This window comes from Vicugna pacos, chromosome 3, assembly GCF_048564905.1.
Source record: "Vicugna pacos chromosome 3, VicPac4, whole genome shotgun sequence".
Taxonomy (NCBI): Eukaryota; Metazoa; Chordata; class Mammalia; order Artiodactyla; family Camelidae; genus Vicugna; species Vicugna pacos.
The window spans coordinates 70012272-70027570 of NC_132989.1; the positions used below are offsets into that span (position 1 = coordinate 70012272).

At 40.7% G+C, this 15299-nt stretch overlaps 1 protein-coding gene across 4 annotated transcripts in view; it reads right to left on the minus strand.

The window, feature by feature from the left end:
- The window catches only part of IQGAP2 (IQ motif containing GTPase activating protein 2), a 262433-nt gene that overhangs the window by 22253 nt on the left and 224881 nt on the right, over positions 1-15299 (minus strand). For all 4 annotated transcript variants that reach the window (XM_072958483.1, XM_072958486.1, XM_072958485.1 and 1 more), the window contains 7 exons: positions 12632-12781; positions 9620-9783; positions 7512-7736; positions 5913-6053; positions 5476-5560; positions 4820-5052; positions 2615-2747 (listed from right to left, as the gene is read on the minus strand). In XM_072958483.1, coding sequence (XP_072814584.1) covers positions 2615-2747; positions 4820-5052; positions 5476-5560; positions 5913-6053; positions 7512-7736; positions 9620-9783; positions 12632-12781 — 1131 coding nt within the window. The remainder of the gene's footprint in view (positions 1-2614; positions 2748-4819; positions 5053-5475; positions 5561-5912; positions 6054-7511; positions 7737-9619; positions 9784-12631; positions 12782-15299) is intronic.

Consider the following 15299-nt stretch of genomic DNA (forward strand, 5'->3'; position numbering starts at 1 on the left):
GAGGTCCAATGTATCTGTTTTTCTTTTGCTGCTTGTACATTTGGTGTCATATCTAAGAAACCAATGCCTAATCCAGAGTCAAAAATATTTACTCCTTTATTTTCTTCTAAGAGTTTTATAGTTCGAGCTCTTTCATTTAGGTCTCTGATCCATTTCGAGTTTATTTCTGCATAGGTTGGAAGGAAGAGGTCCATCTTTATTTTTGGCCATGTGGATTTCCAGTTGTCCCAACACAGTTTGCTAAAAAGACTATTCTTTTCCTATTGAACTGTTCTAGTACTTGTCAAAAACGAACTGACCATGTATTTGAAGATTCCTCAATTCTCAGTTCTATCCCAGTATGTATATCCTTACACCAGAACCACACTGCCTTGATTAGTTCCTTCTCCATTCTCTTCTGATCTTTAAGATTAGTGAAGGAGACAGTATCTGTTTAATGTTGAATTTCCCTTAACATTTGCTGATACTTACTAAGGATTTTAAGAAAAAAGGAGGAAACCTCAGACGCATAGCTTTAAGGAAGCAATTCTATTCAATTACTGTTTCTATTATATTTACTTTAAAAGTTTCTGTCCATTGCAAAGCATGCTAGTTCTGTTTTTCTACTGTGGTTAGAAGTATTTCGTTCTAAAGCAAAGATATCACACACTTTTTTTTTTTAAAGGAAAGGTGATTTAAAGAAAGATGTTACATAAATAATAGAGATGATACAAAGACACAGTGAAATCTAGTCCACAGGTTATTTTGGGCGAAGGTAAGTTAGAGACAAGAAAGCAAGATGGATGAATTTATGTTCCTGTTCTCTGCAGAGATGGGACAGCTGACTTGACTGTTGTCCTGGAAAGGGCTGACTCAGGCAGCCAGCTTCTCCTTTGACATGTTCCTTAGAGAACAAGGGACAAGCATGTGGCCATGGGCTTGGCAGGTCGTGCTGTGGCCAGACTTGTGTCTGCATGTGAATGCCTCCTCGCTTGAGACAGACAATAAACAGGGCAGTCTTTCCCTGCAATTGCATTTCTCCGGCGTTACTACATCTGCTTCCAACCTAACATGTGAAGGAATTCCAAATCGGTTACAAGTTATGTTTCCCAGGGCTGGATTCTGTTTTCAATTCTTGTTAACAAAAGGAACAGACCATTTCTCCTTAAAGAGTAATAGCCTAATTTAATACAGTCACACTGTCTCTCTGCTCTCCTTGGGAAAGATTCTCTCTTTCTAAAAGAGACCTTGCCACAGCTTTTCCTGCACGAGGCTGTTGCCCTCAGCACATGTGTGGCCAACATGGGGACATTTTTTTGAGACAGATAATTTGCCATAAAAATAGATAAATGGGTTGTTGCTCAAAGATGAAGGAGTCTACTTGTTCATTAGAAAATTATTTTTGCAAATAGTGCAATGCTATGATTTTGATTGTTTATACAGACGGAAAACAAATACAGCCTCTTTATTTAACCAACCAACTCATCCCCTCAGCTGGTCACTCAGACCTGCCTTCGTTTCGGGTCACTCAAAATACTGATAGAGAGCTTGTTGCAAATGTTACGAAGGTTAACTGTCCCAACCCTGAAAGAGGGAAATCAAAAGCAGATCCAATCTTTCTTCTTAGCTTCTTAGAAGAGCTTAATAATGAAGCTGGAAATTTTGAGCAGCCTATTTGCTACATGTTAGTATACCTGATTTGGTGGGAGCAGGAGCAGGGGCAGGACCTTTGAGAGGTGTGTATTTGTTACGCTTTCCCCTAGTTGTGTGTATAATCGGAAGCTAGCTGTAGCCTTAACCAGGGCTTCTTGATCTTTAGTGTGTATCTGAGTCACCTGGGATCTTGCCAGAATGCAGGTTCTGATTTGGGAGGTCTGGGGCAGACCTCTATCACGTCCTCTTAGTTTAGAGATCCAGAACTATTCTTGAAAAGGTTACATTTTTAAGCACCTAGATGTTTCAGGCAATAAGTTTCAACTGGTCTTAGACAAACAAACAAACAACCTCTCAACGCTGAGAAAACTGCCTGCCCCCCAAATGCACTTAATACAGGCAAATACAGGTCGGTGGTGGTGATGTGTGAACCGGAGGGAGACGTTATGACACAGCACAGCCTGAAACTGTCAGCGTCTAGGAAACGGGGGTTTCCAGAAAGACAGAAGGAGTTCTTAGCTGGCGGCTACTGTTGGGTGCCTTCTTTTCCCCAACCTGGAGCAGACTGTTTATTCCTGCTCTTTATGCCCAGATATTAGAAAAGACAGAACATTCTCATTCCTCCAGAAAATTACTGGAAAAGCAAAGAGAATTCCTGAAAGGGGAGAACAGACTGTGAGGGTCCGGGCAGGGTGGCCTTGGTGGGTGGGGAAAGTACTGAGGCTCCCTCTGCTCAGGGCTGAAACTGCACGTTCACCATCTGACTGCACGTGGATTATGAAAGAAGTAACCTTTCCTCATTTGGGGAAAGGAGATTTATTAATGCATGAAAGTCAAGGAACAAATCATCAAATTTTGTTTAGGGTTAAAAATATTCCTACGAACACATGCTTACAGTAATCCCCGTGGAAACAAAACATTTTCAAAAGCAGATGTCTGGACCCTGGGTCCACTGCCGAGACCCTCCTCCAGCCCCACTTACTGAATGGGTGCTGATGATTTCTTCAATTGAAATATAAATGACCGGCTTGCTGACTGTCACCACATCTGTGTATTTATCCATATTAAACTTTTCTTCTGGTTCAGGGACATCACATGCTTCTTTGAAATATTTCCTAAAAAAGGAGGGGGGAAAAAGTCTTAAGACAGAGTCAAAATTGTGAGTTAAACCGCTTTATCAAAACAGTCAGGGAATCTTCAGTGATGGCTAGTGCTTTGCTCTACCCCACATCTCGGGGAACTTGTTACAGCATCTTCCGGGCTGGCTCCGGACTGCAGAAGCCAAGTTCCCATTTCCAGATGTTAGACCCAGGTCCTCAGACAGTAAGGGCCTCAGGCCCTGTGACTGACTCAGTGTAATCAAACTATGGGCAGGTCATTGAAAAAAAAAAGAAACTATTTAAAAAAATAGCCCCTGAAAGTTAAACAAAAATGTCGACTGATGCTCCTTGATCTAAGAATCCAGTCTTTTCAGAGAAAACAATCCAAAAAGCAATTATGAAATGTGCCACTTTAATTGGCACAAACTCCTAGGCCGCCAATATCCGAACAACCTTTCAGAGCTTCTGTTACCAATTTGACAAAAATTCAAGTTAAGCCTATTCTACTCTTAGTTGATCCAGACAACAGTTGTGGGCTGGAAAGACTGTTAAGACTAGACACAAACACATGGAACAACACTTTCCTCCAGTGCTCAGACTCTCAAAAGTCTGCTGTTTTCAGCTACAGCAAATTTAGAGATAGAGAAAAGACAGGTATGTTGTGATCACGGCTTAGGGGGAATCCTTTGCACAGGCAGAGTAGGTATTTTATTCTATAAATCTGTAAATGTTTCATAAACCTGAAATTATCCTGGGTCTATTACCTAAGGGCACCCAAGGCTTGTACACCACAAAGAGCTCTGTCTTCCCACCCTCGGGCTGGGGGAGGTTAAATGGTGGTCATGTCCCACGTGACAACTAGTCTTCCTGCACTGTTTGGAAGTGCTTTTTTTTCTTTTCTTTTTTTTTTTCCTTTGGGCTATGATCTTTCATAGGTTGCTGAGGAACACAAAGGATAAATTTGAGTGGAAGAGGGAAAAAGAAAGATAGTATTTAAGAGATGAAGGGGGCTTTTGGTTTTGTTTCCTTTTACGTGAAGAAGACTTGGAAACAGGTGTCGGGTGGGAATAATCTGAGAAAAAAAGAAGTAAAAAGAGCTTCTAACAGCAGATATCTGCAAGAAATGGATGTTACTTTTTTGGTCAGTGAGAAGACCTAAAATGAGCAGCTTGAGGAATCAAAACTTCCCTGAGTGAGAGGATTGGGGGAAATTTTCTCACAAGAGATCACAAATTCCAAACAGAGATTCATGATCATGAACTACATTCGTCAGGAGATAAATCACTCATCCAGAGGAAAACTGACGAATGGGAAATTATCATTTCCAGGGGTGGCGTGAAAAGGGCCACACTGATGTCACACTTGTATGACTTACTGACTGAACAGTGGGAAAGAGAATACAATTGGCAAGGTGACTGTGTCCCCTCAGGGTGCCTCAGGGTGAGAGAATCCTCCTGTGAGACTGCCTCCCCCCATGTCCCCGTGGAATGATCAGTCGACACAATTCAGAAAACATATGACGTCAACAGACTTACTTTACATGTCTATTTAAGAGATGTTTGAGAATAAAACAGAACATACTCACACCCAATCCTCAACAAATATAAAAGCTGGATTTTCCCAGCCTTTCAAAACCAAATACTCAGTTTCCTAGTACCGTCTGATGCAGATCAGGCAAGCTTTTCCTCAGTGGACAAGTACTTAAAAACCAAACCAAACCCTCTTTTTAAGTTCAGAAAGCAGAAGCTAGCTATTCTGATATTGTAATTCTAAGTACTATACGCCCATAGCCCAGCAAAAAGAATAAATATTTCATTTTGTCAACAGTAGAAATCACACATATGGGGATGACTCAGTGGCACAGGGGCGCTGGGGGCGGGGGTGGAGGAGGGGACAGGGAACACCAGACAGAAGTAATCTAGCCTCCTCCCCCCTCCCCCTTCCTCTTTGGTGCCAACCAGTAGAAGAAACCCATGCAACCCCCCGAGATTCCTGCCCGCACCCCCAACTCCAGCTCTGGACACAGAACACACATCATTTGTGCCCGCCATCTTGTACGTTTCTCCAAAGGGAATGAGCCCTTGTACCTGAACTTCTGATACGTCTCTGATAAATAACTGTTCATAGATGAGAGATGCTCGTTTTCTCCTTCGAAGAGCTTGTTGGAGGCTGCGTGCTGAAGAACCTTGGCCACGGATCCCAAGTTTCTCCTCTGGTCAGAATTCACCTGCCCCCCGGCCGTCATGTCGATGATATCAAAGCCGTCTGGGGCTACAATGGCTGGGTTCATGTACCGATAGTACAGGAGGTTTCCGACAATCTGGTGTGACGCAGAAGAAAAGACTATTTTTAAGAGAGAAAACTCAAGACTTTGGAGGGTTTTTAAAAAGTGAATATTAATTGACGTTTCCCAAGAAAGCAAATTATCTTCTGATTCCTAACAAGCAGTTAAGTAAAGTCAGTGAATATAATCATACATGACTAATATAGATAATAAAATTATTTTTGATAAAAAATATGCCATTGCCCCCAAATGCTCTAATATAAAGAATCTCAATAATGGGTATGATCTCCAAATTAACCTCAGGATAATCAACAATCTTGATAGCCATTAGAAACAGAAGACCTGTAGCTTAGTATAAACAGTCACACAAGGGGAAACATTTTACAAAATTGGTGTGCTGGTAATTTTGGCTCATACCCCCAAAAGAAGCTACAGTGAGATTCACCCTTGAAAATCTACCTTTAATAGCTCATCTTCTGTTGCATCGGGAAATTTCTCATGGATCGAATTCTTCAGTACTTTGGCTATATACCTCAATCCATAACTACATGGAAAACAGATGACAAAAGAAAATAATGGAAAAGGCTAAGTGAGGAAGAAACACGCAGAAACTGTTGCAGTCAACTAAAGCCGAGCAGTTTCCCTAAAAACCAAACACAAAATGAGATGGTAACGGAATCACAGGACCGCCATGGATGACAGTAACTGAGTACTGTTTTACACTGTTCCCTCCCCGGAGAACAGCCATGAATTACAAATGCCAAAGTCAGCAAACTTTCAAACTATTAAGTGCAATATAAGGGAGAACTCCTATCTTCACTACCGGGGTTTATTTTACATAACATTTCCAAGAGCTTTCAGCAAAGAATGTTACAGTGGTGACATGTACGACTTACGGCAGTAGATCCAGGGAGGAAATGATAGAATTCAGGACTTTGTCTGTGACCCTTCTCAGGTTCTCGGTGGACGCCTCCAGTTTGTTTCTCACTTCTGGGTAAGTCAGAGCTTGCTCTGTGGTCACGTCGTAAGGCAGCTTGCTGAAAACACAACACACAGGGGCTTCCAGTGAATTGGGGGCTTAGGTACAAGGATCTGTATCCTTGCCAAGCTGGTTCTATGGTCAAGCTCTGTATTGTGAATGGGACTTTGCCCACCGACTCCAATGATAAAATATTAGCTGGGGGTGTGGGGGGGTGGAGACCCTGCATGCCCACATGGAATCCTCTGGCACCAGTGAAGCCAGGAGACTCCAGTCTCCATCTGGGCTCTTCTGGCAAAAATAACAGGCAGACCCAGGTAATGTAGACCCAGCTAACTTTCTCTCCCTTTTTTTAATTACAAAAAGCAATATGATTTGCAGATACTAACTACTATCTATAAAATAAACAACAAGCTTCTACTGTATAGCACAGGGAACTATATTCAATATCTCGTAGTAACCTATAATGAAAAGGAATATATGTATGTATATGTATGACTGAACTATAATGCTGTATGCCAAAAATTGATATAACATTGTAAATGGACTATACTTCAATTAAAAAGAGCAATATGTTCTTTACTATAAAAGTTGCATAGAAACAAACAAGAAAACAACACTGACCCAGATAGAACCACTTTCCCTATCTTACTGCACTACATACACCTTTCTAGGTCCTTCTCTGCGCATGTCTGCATATACAGGCCTCACACGTTCCTGGGTGTAATGCAGTTTGTATATATACACATCCCATACAGATCTTACGTGTATGTGTGTATATATGCTCAATTTTTTAAAAATAGACAATGAGTTACTGTACCAAACTAAAACTGAAACCTATACCATAATGTTTTCCCCAGGCCAACGAATATATTTCTATACCACCATTCCAAATAGCTGCTTACTACTCAAATATGTGTTATACAAACATTTATTTAACAGATTCCCCAAAGCTAAATATTTTGACTTTCCCCAGTGTTTGCTATTACAAATAGCGCTGTGACAACCACCCGTGCAATTCTCTGTGCCTATCTTAATCACTTCACAAGGCATCCTTTTGCGGGACCTGGGATGGCTTAGGTCTACAAACCACCACCCAGAAGAAGTCAGTCCCAGCTGGCTTGTGTATGCTCACATGTTCAAGTTAATCACTTGGTAAAATGTGAAAAAGTAGGTATTATCAGGTGAAGAGAAAGTGTGTGCTATTTCTAGGTCTACGGTTAGGAACACACAAAGAAAAACCATGGGAGAGGACTCTGGAAGTTGTGGCTTTGGGAATCAACTGGTACCAAAATTTGAAAACACCAAGTACTGTCAAGATGAGCAGGAGTCCAAGAATGCGGTCTGCGTGGGTAAGTTAGAGGGAGGGAAAGATATCTCGGATTGGAAGCTGACTTCGTAGAGTCAATTCTGTTCTTTTGACAGAGCTTAACAGAGTTTAAGAGTATGTATAAATACACACGTGTGAAAAAGATCATGAAACGACTGAAAACCAGCGTCGCCCTGGCTTTGCTACCTGGCTTCTCCAGTCTGTGTTTCTAGCTGATTCACCCAGGCCTTGTACACCTCCACAGGGCTCGTGTTGATGATCAGGGCCTTGTCATCGATGGTGTCCTTCAGCACCGGAGCCAGGAGCTGGCGCAGCGTGTTCTGCCCACGGGCACCTCTGTTGAAGCTGACCACCATCTTGATGACTGTTGGGTTCCCAGTAACTATGTCCTGGACCTGGTCCACCTTTGATCTAGAAAAAGCCCAAACCAAATCAAATGGTTTGACTCTATGGATAGAGTTTTCAACAATGTATATTCTCTCTGGCCGGCGAAGGCTTTGTGGGGCTGTATTTTTCTCCAATGGAGATTTCAAAGACGGTATGTTTTAAAAGGAAGCTGTCATTTGTAAGATGAGTGGTTCTTATTCGAGAAACCGAAGGATCTAAAAACAAGTTCTCAGCTTTAATTTCAATCAAGAAGGCAGAAATGAACTAACAATGGATCAAGACTAATAATACTGGGTGACATGTTATAAGTATCGCACCCCTCTTGTTACCAAATTTCAAAATAACTTTCTTGATTGAACGAATTCTTTCTCTTCAAGTCCCACTCAAATTCACTGCAGTGTGACGTCTAGCGACATCACGTCGCCGGGAGAGCTCTTCTTGGCTTCCGATTGCCAACTCCTGTGACCTTCCCTCCGCTCCTCCCATCCTCTCCGTGCAAGCTCTCACCCTCCTCCAGCTGGACCACCCTCTCCCTTACCCACCTCCCTTCCCGTTAGAGTCTGACAGTGCTGTATTCTCGTCCTTGTCTGATCTGGTCATCCTTCTGTTCCCTTCTCTAGCCTCGATCCCAACATTTTAATTGTCTTCCTTCACTTCTTCCTACATGCGCTCCCCTCAGATTTCATTCACACACGTAGCTTCAACTACCAACTTCCAGGAATCTATCCTCTGATCTCAATGTCTAATTCCTGTCTCCTTCCTGGGAGCTGATCTTGAATTTCCAATGTTCTGCTGGATAGATCCACACAGCCTATACCTGTAGCTCAAATTCAGTGTGCTGGAAATCTAAACCTCAGTCTCTGAACTGTCGCTCCAATTTATGCTGCTCATGCGCAGCCAGCAGATCAACCTTCTCAAAACGTGAAGTGGTCGTGTCAGTAAACTCTCCTCAAATACCCTTCACCGCTTCCCAGGAAGTAACGAGAACCTCAGTACTTGGGCCCGGACGCAGTGTCTCCCATGATCCGGCCCAACCCATCTTTCCAGCCTCACTTCCGGGGGGCCGCTAGTTAAGTCACTCTTGGCTGGACTAATCTACCCTCCTTCTCGCACCCAGGCCCATGCTGTTTCTATCACCATTCTGCTTAATTTCTCTTTTCTGTTTCTTTTTATAAAAACGGTAGATATTCTTCAAGGTGTTGGGTCAATTGCCTTCTTTTCCATAAAATCTTCATCGACTGACCTAGTTGGAACTTTTCTTTCCATCCCTCTGATCTGTTCCACTGTGCACATCATTCCTTTAGCACTTACCTTGTTCTACTGCATAGCAGAGCTTATACACACCTTGAGGGCAGAGCTAATATTAGCCTGGCTAACAGCTTGAGACCTATAGGACTAGCATCGCTTAAGGTATCAGGAAGTCAGGAAGGTGGTTAAGATCCATCTGGTTGGCTAAGGGCATCTTCTCATGTCCCCCTCACCTCCCCACATTCATTATAACTACCAACACATTTTTTCATATTAACTGAGTCAGAAAATAAATTAGCAAAAAGCAGCTTAAGTTCCAGGAAGAAGGAAAGACTACATAGCAGAAATCATTACCCTTATCTGTTGATGGCTTTATTTCCCACATAAGTCTACTTAAGTCAGATTTTCTCATTGACTTTCAAAAAGCTTTGTATACCTGCAAAATCAGAAGTGAATTTAGCAGTAGAAAAGGTATCACTGGCGGGAGAAAGCTGTACCTGAATACTTTTATATTGACGTAGAAGGTTCTCAAGAAATTTTCAGTACATATAAATAACTTCAAAGGATAATTTTTAAATTATTTTAGTAAACCGGAGATAGCCACCGCTAACAAAAGGATCTACTCATTGGTAGCCTTGCACATGTACTGACGTACGTACTTTATTTCTTCCTCCAGAGCAGTTTGAAAAAGCTTGAGGAGTAGATACTCTTCTCGCTGATTGGATGCATAGTTGTACAGTGTGAAAATCACAGTGTCCATAAATTTGGTTGACTTGTTCTGTGGCATCTGGAAGATCAGCTTAGCCAGGTACAAAGGGTTGGTCTAAAGGAAAGAGGGAAGAAGAACCACCCCCCGAACTGTATGTTAATAAATTATTAAAGCAGAGAAGAGCACCCAGTTCCCTGCTCTTCAAAGACTCACTGTGTATAAAGCATATAGTATCTGGCACACACTAAGACTGTAAAAGGTAGCAGCTAATATGAGTACCATACCACAGGAAGTTGTATTAGAAAGTTACGGTAAGATTTACACTTTATACACTATATAATGACATATGTGATGAAATATGTACACTTTACACCAGTCACCATTTGGAGCCACATGTTAAAATTTATTGTAGAGACACAGAAGAGAGAGGGGGTGGCCGAGAGATCCGGTATCCGAAGAGACAGGTAAGAGTAGACCAAGGGCCCGAGGAGGATCAATGAATGAAGAGAAGGAAAGACATCCCATAGTCTGAGAGTAGAAAGAAAAAGAAAAGGACACATTTACATTTGGAGACAGTAGATGGCCATGATGTTTTAGAAGGAGTGAGCTGGGGAGGTGAAGAGAGGGGTGAAGGTCAGGCTAATTGATGGGGGAAATGCTAACCGATAAGGAAAAAAAAAAGGACAATTTAATACTAACTACTATATATAAAGTAGATAACCAACAAGTTTCTTCTGTACAGCACAGGGAACTATGTTCAATAGCTTGTAGTAACCTATAATGAAAAGATATGAAAAGGAATATATGTATGTCTACGTATGACTGAAACATTATGCTGTACACCAGAAACTGACACATTATAACTGACTATATTTCAGTTAAAAAAAAAGGACAATTTAAAAGCCTTGAGAGCTCTGCTGAGGATGGTCTAAGAGAGGTAGCACCAGGCTTCGTGGGAATGTGATTTTTCTCCAATAGCTACACCAAGCAGATGGAGATGAGAAGAGAAAGAACAGTATTTACATTACAGAGAAATTTCACAGTCTGGCTCTTCATTTTCTGATGAGGAAAAAAAAATTTCCATACACGGAAACCAGTATTTACCTAATATACTCAAGCAGTTTGGCTTTAAAGTTTTTAAGAAAACCCAAATTCTAGTTTAATTTACCACTTGGATTTACTTTCAAGTTCGTGATGAATGGCTGAAATTTTATGATGCAGCAGCTCAGGACAACTTTTTCCTTAGACTTCCGGGGTGATTCTTTTCCCACACTAAGCATGTGGGATTATGAGAAAGGAAAATTACTCTAAAGCTGAAGAAGCCCACTCCTTATTCCTCTCAGATGACCATTTTAGGCTCATCCTGAAGAGACAAGCCCACAACAAAATCTACACTAGCTGACCTGCTGCTTCGGCTAACATTTCCAAGGGCGAGAGGGCTCCACACTGTTTCCTCACTGGTCTTGGGTTAATGTCATCAAAGAAGAGAGAAGAAAAGGTGAAGAAAAATACATGATTTCCTGACACTTCACTCGGTACAATGGTCATGCCCTGGTTCTATCCGTTTTGGATTGCTGAGGGACTAAAACTTGGTGGAATTATTCTAAGCACACCCTTGTGCTTTTTCTCCTTTCCATTAGTGAGCCTCCACTTACATAACAGGGTAAACAATAGAAATCTGAGGCTGATGACTACATTTTCACTTTCCCAAATGACACAAATTCAATCAAAATGCAACACTAGAAGACTAAATCCTAAGAAGCTTCATATAATCAGAAGTTCATGGAAATCAAAAATGATAAATGCTGAAGATTAAACTTCCAACTGGTGGATGACTACTAACCTCATTTCAGCGGGAAAAAAAAAAAAAAAATCCTTCCCTGCCTAGCGGGAGTCCTCTTTCTTTCTGGAAAAGTAGCTGTTGCTAAGCAGTGGATTCAACAGACAAGTCTGTTTCAACATTTTTCCTTCTATGCTGCCACCTCGTGGACATCTGGGGCACTACACCTGTTTTCCAATCTATTCCAAGTAGAGAATTCTCAAGTCTATCAAAATCAGTGTCTCTTCTCCTAGCGGGACTTAGCCACATCTCGTTTGTGGTTTGGGTAACGTGTTCTCTGTGCACCTAATGCCAGTGATGTCCTCAAGCAAGGATTCAAGCATCTCCAGGCTTTCATGAAATCACTGACAGCAAGGGTGGGGGGGAACGATGCCTGACTTTCAAAAAAGAACTGCTGATCCAGCTCTTTTGGGAAAGTTTTCCTGCTGAAGGGGAAACTTTGTTTCTACCTCTCACTATCGCTTCCTCTGTCTCCGTTGGGACTCATTGTCTGGGCTGGTAGGGCAGATGAGGTCAGTTAATAATCAAACAAAACACAAACCGATCAGAGTCCAGCTGTAACCAGTTCAACTTAGTTCTCACCCACACTCTGGAAGCAATGGAAAGTGACTGTTCATTTGGATCATAGTGATGCCACGGAAATAATGAAATAAAAAATAAATCATATTTCCCTAATTCAAACTCTCTTCAAAAGAAGGGCAGGCTGGTTCTGGTACAGACCTGTTTTTCATATACTTTAATTTTTTCATGGGTGACAGCTTACGTTCCTATTAGATTTATACTGCTTTTGCAGATAATTGTAGTATAATGTAGTCATGAAGGGCATGAATAAAGTCTGAAGTCAAACCACCGGGCTTCCTTGCTTTGCCATTTACTGGCTGTGTCTCAGTTTTCTCATATGTAATATGGGAATAACAGTAAGAATTATTTTCTGATGGCTCCCAGGTAGTAAGAATTAAATGAGATACTGTATATAAAGCATCTAGACTAGCACTTGGTACTTAGTAGATGCTCAGAACATGTAAACTATTATAGCTTTAGCCTGGGAGGAGATTCCTTGGAAACCACGGATGTGGAACACAGCATTTACCCAACACTCACAGTGAAAGAAATTGTTCTCACCTGTAAAAGATAGAAAAGCTGCTGATATGTTTCCAGTGTTTTTCTCCTCTCCTTACTCAAACTTTTGATCCCCTGGTTGTCAGTGTTATTCAGTATTTCCATTTCTCCACCTTTTTTCTTATTCAGTTTCGTTCTGTGTGAAATTACATCCTGGAAAAAATTTTATGAAATTACTACTTTTAACTCTAGTACTCAACTTCCTCCCCTCACAGACACCCTGAGACACACATGGTTGGAAAGACTGATTTTCCACATTTCCCTCATGAAAAAACAGAGGGAAGGACATCAAACAAATTAAGGAAATCCAGCTTGCAGGTGAATATTGTGTTCTCCAAAGTTGCGCACATTTGCCCTTAAGGTGTAACAGAGGTCCCAAGACAATTCAATAGGGATAGGATAGTCTTTTCAGCAAATGATGCTGGGACCACTGGATATCCAGGTTCAACGGAAAGAGGTCAGGCCCCTACCTCAACCCATAAACAAAAATTAACTCAAAAGAGATCAAAGAACCAAATGTAAAAGCTAAAACTGTAAAACTCTTGAAAGGAAACCTAGGCAAAAATAGTTGTGATCCTGGATTAAGCAACGGCTTCTTTTGGGCATGTGTTTCATAGTTTATTTAATTACATTCCTCTTGATGGACAATTAGTTTCTTTACATGTTATTACTACTTCAAAGACCGTGTAGTGAACCTTCTTGTATATGCATCTTTGTGCATGTGGGCAATGGTTTCTTAGATAAGACACCAAAAGCACTCGTGACAAAAGAAAAAAATAGATGAGGTGGATTTCATAAAAATTAAAACCTTTGTGCTTCAAAGAACATTATCAATAAAGTGAAAGACAGCCCATAGAATGAGAGAAAATATTTGCAAATCATTTATTGGATAAGAGGTTCGTATCCACAATATGCTATAAAGAACTTCTACATCTCAAAAATAAAAAGACAAACCACCCAATAAAAAATGAGCAAAGAATTAAAAAAAATTTTGCATCTAAGTGAGTGAGTCTGAATGTGTCACTCACCTCATCCTATTCAGGCTTTATTTCATTTTTTCTTTTTTGGGGGGAGAAGGCTAATTAGGTTTACTTATTTTATTCATTTATTTTTCAACAGAGGTACTGGGGATTGAACCCAGGACCTCATACATGCTAAGCATGTGCTCTACCACTGAGCTATATCCTCCCCACCTAGGCAAAGGATTTGAATAGACATTTTTCCAAAGAGGATCTACAAATGGCTAATAAACACATGAAGAGACACTCAACACTATGAGTTATTTGGCAGTTCCTCAAAAGTTAAACACCAGTTACTATATGACCCAGCAATTTTGCTCTTAGGTATATACCCAAGAGAACTGAAAACATGTGTCCACACAAAAACATGTGCATGAATGCTCACCGCAGAATTACTCATACTAGCTGAAAAGAGGAAACAACTCAAATGTCCATCAACTGATAAATGGACAAAAAAAAGTGGTATATCCACATAATGGAATGCTATTTCTCAATAAAGAGGAATAAAGATGACTGGATAAAGAAGATGTGGTATATTTATACAATGGAATACTATTCAGCCATAAAAATCAACATGATGCCATTTGCAGAAACGTGGATGTTCCTGGAGAATGTCATTTTAAGTGAGCCAGAAAAAGAAAGAAAAATACCACGAGATGGCTCATATGTGCTAAAACAAAACAAAGCAAAGCAAAACATAAATACAAAACAGAAACAGACTCATAGACATAGGATACAAACTCGTGGTTGCCAAGGGGGTGGGGGGTGGGAAGGGACAGACTGGGATTTCAAAATGTAGAATAGATAAACGTGACTATACTGTATTGCACAGGGAAACGTATACAAGACCTTGTGGTAGCTCACAGCGAAAAAAAATGTGGCAATGAATATATGTACGTTCACGTATAACTGAAAAATTGTGCTCTACACTGGAATTCGACATAACATTGTAAAATGACTATAACTCAATAAAAAATGTTACAAAAAAATGAACAAAGTCTAAAATAGCCTGCATGGAAAGCAGTGTCTTCCAGGCATAGCCAAGTATTGCTTTAAAAAAGAAATGAACCTTGGAGAAGAATTTGAGAATATGTGGAGAGTGTACTGATGATAGATGGTAACTTACAGAAAGTGGAAGAGTAGATTAAAATTATGATATGCTCAGTGAAGTATGTGGTTAAACTTCTGTACAATCACCACGTATTAGTTATGTCCTTGGGCAATGTACTTAACCTACCTGTGTCTTAAAATCCTCATTGCAAAATTAGGATAAAGAGAGCTGCTTTGTAAAAAAAAAAAAAAAGAATAAAGTACTAATTCATGCTACAGCATGGGTGAACCTCAGAAACACTATGCTAAGTATAAGAAGCTGGTCACAGCAGACCACATACTGCGTGATTTTATCAAGACAAAATATCCAGAAGAGGCAAATCTACAGAGACAGAAAGGAGATTAAAGGTTGCTGCGACTGGGAGTTGGAGTGAATGGGCAGTGACTATTAATTAATATGGGTGTTTTTCCTTCAGTTTTTAAAATTGAAGTGTTATTCACATACTATAAACTTCATCCTTTTAAAGAATACAGTTCAGTGCTGTCCAGTATAGTCACGAGGTTGTGCAACCATCACCACGATCTCATTCCAGAACACTGTC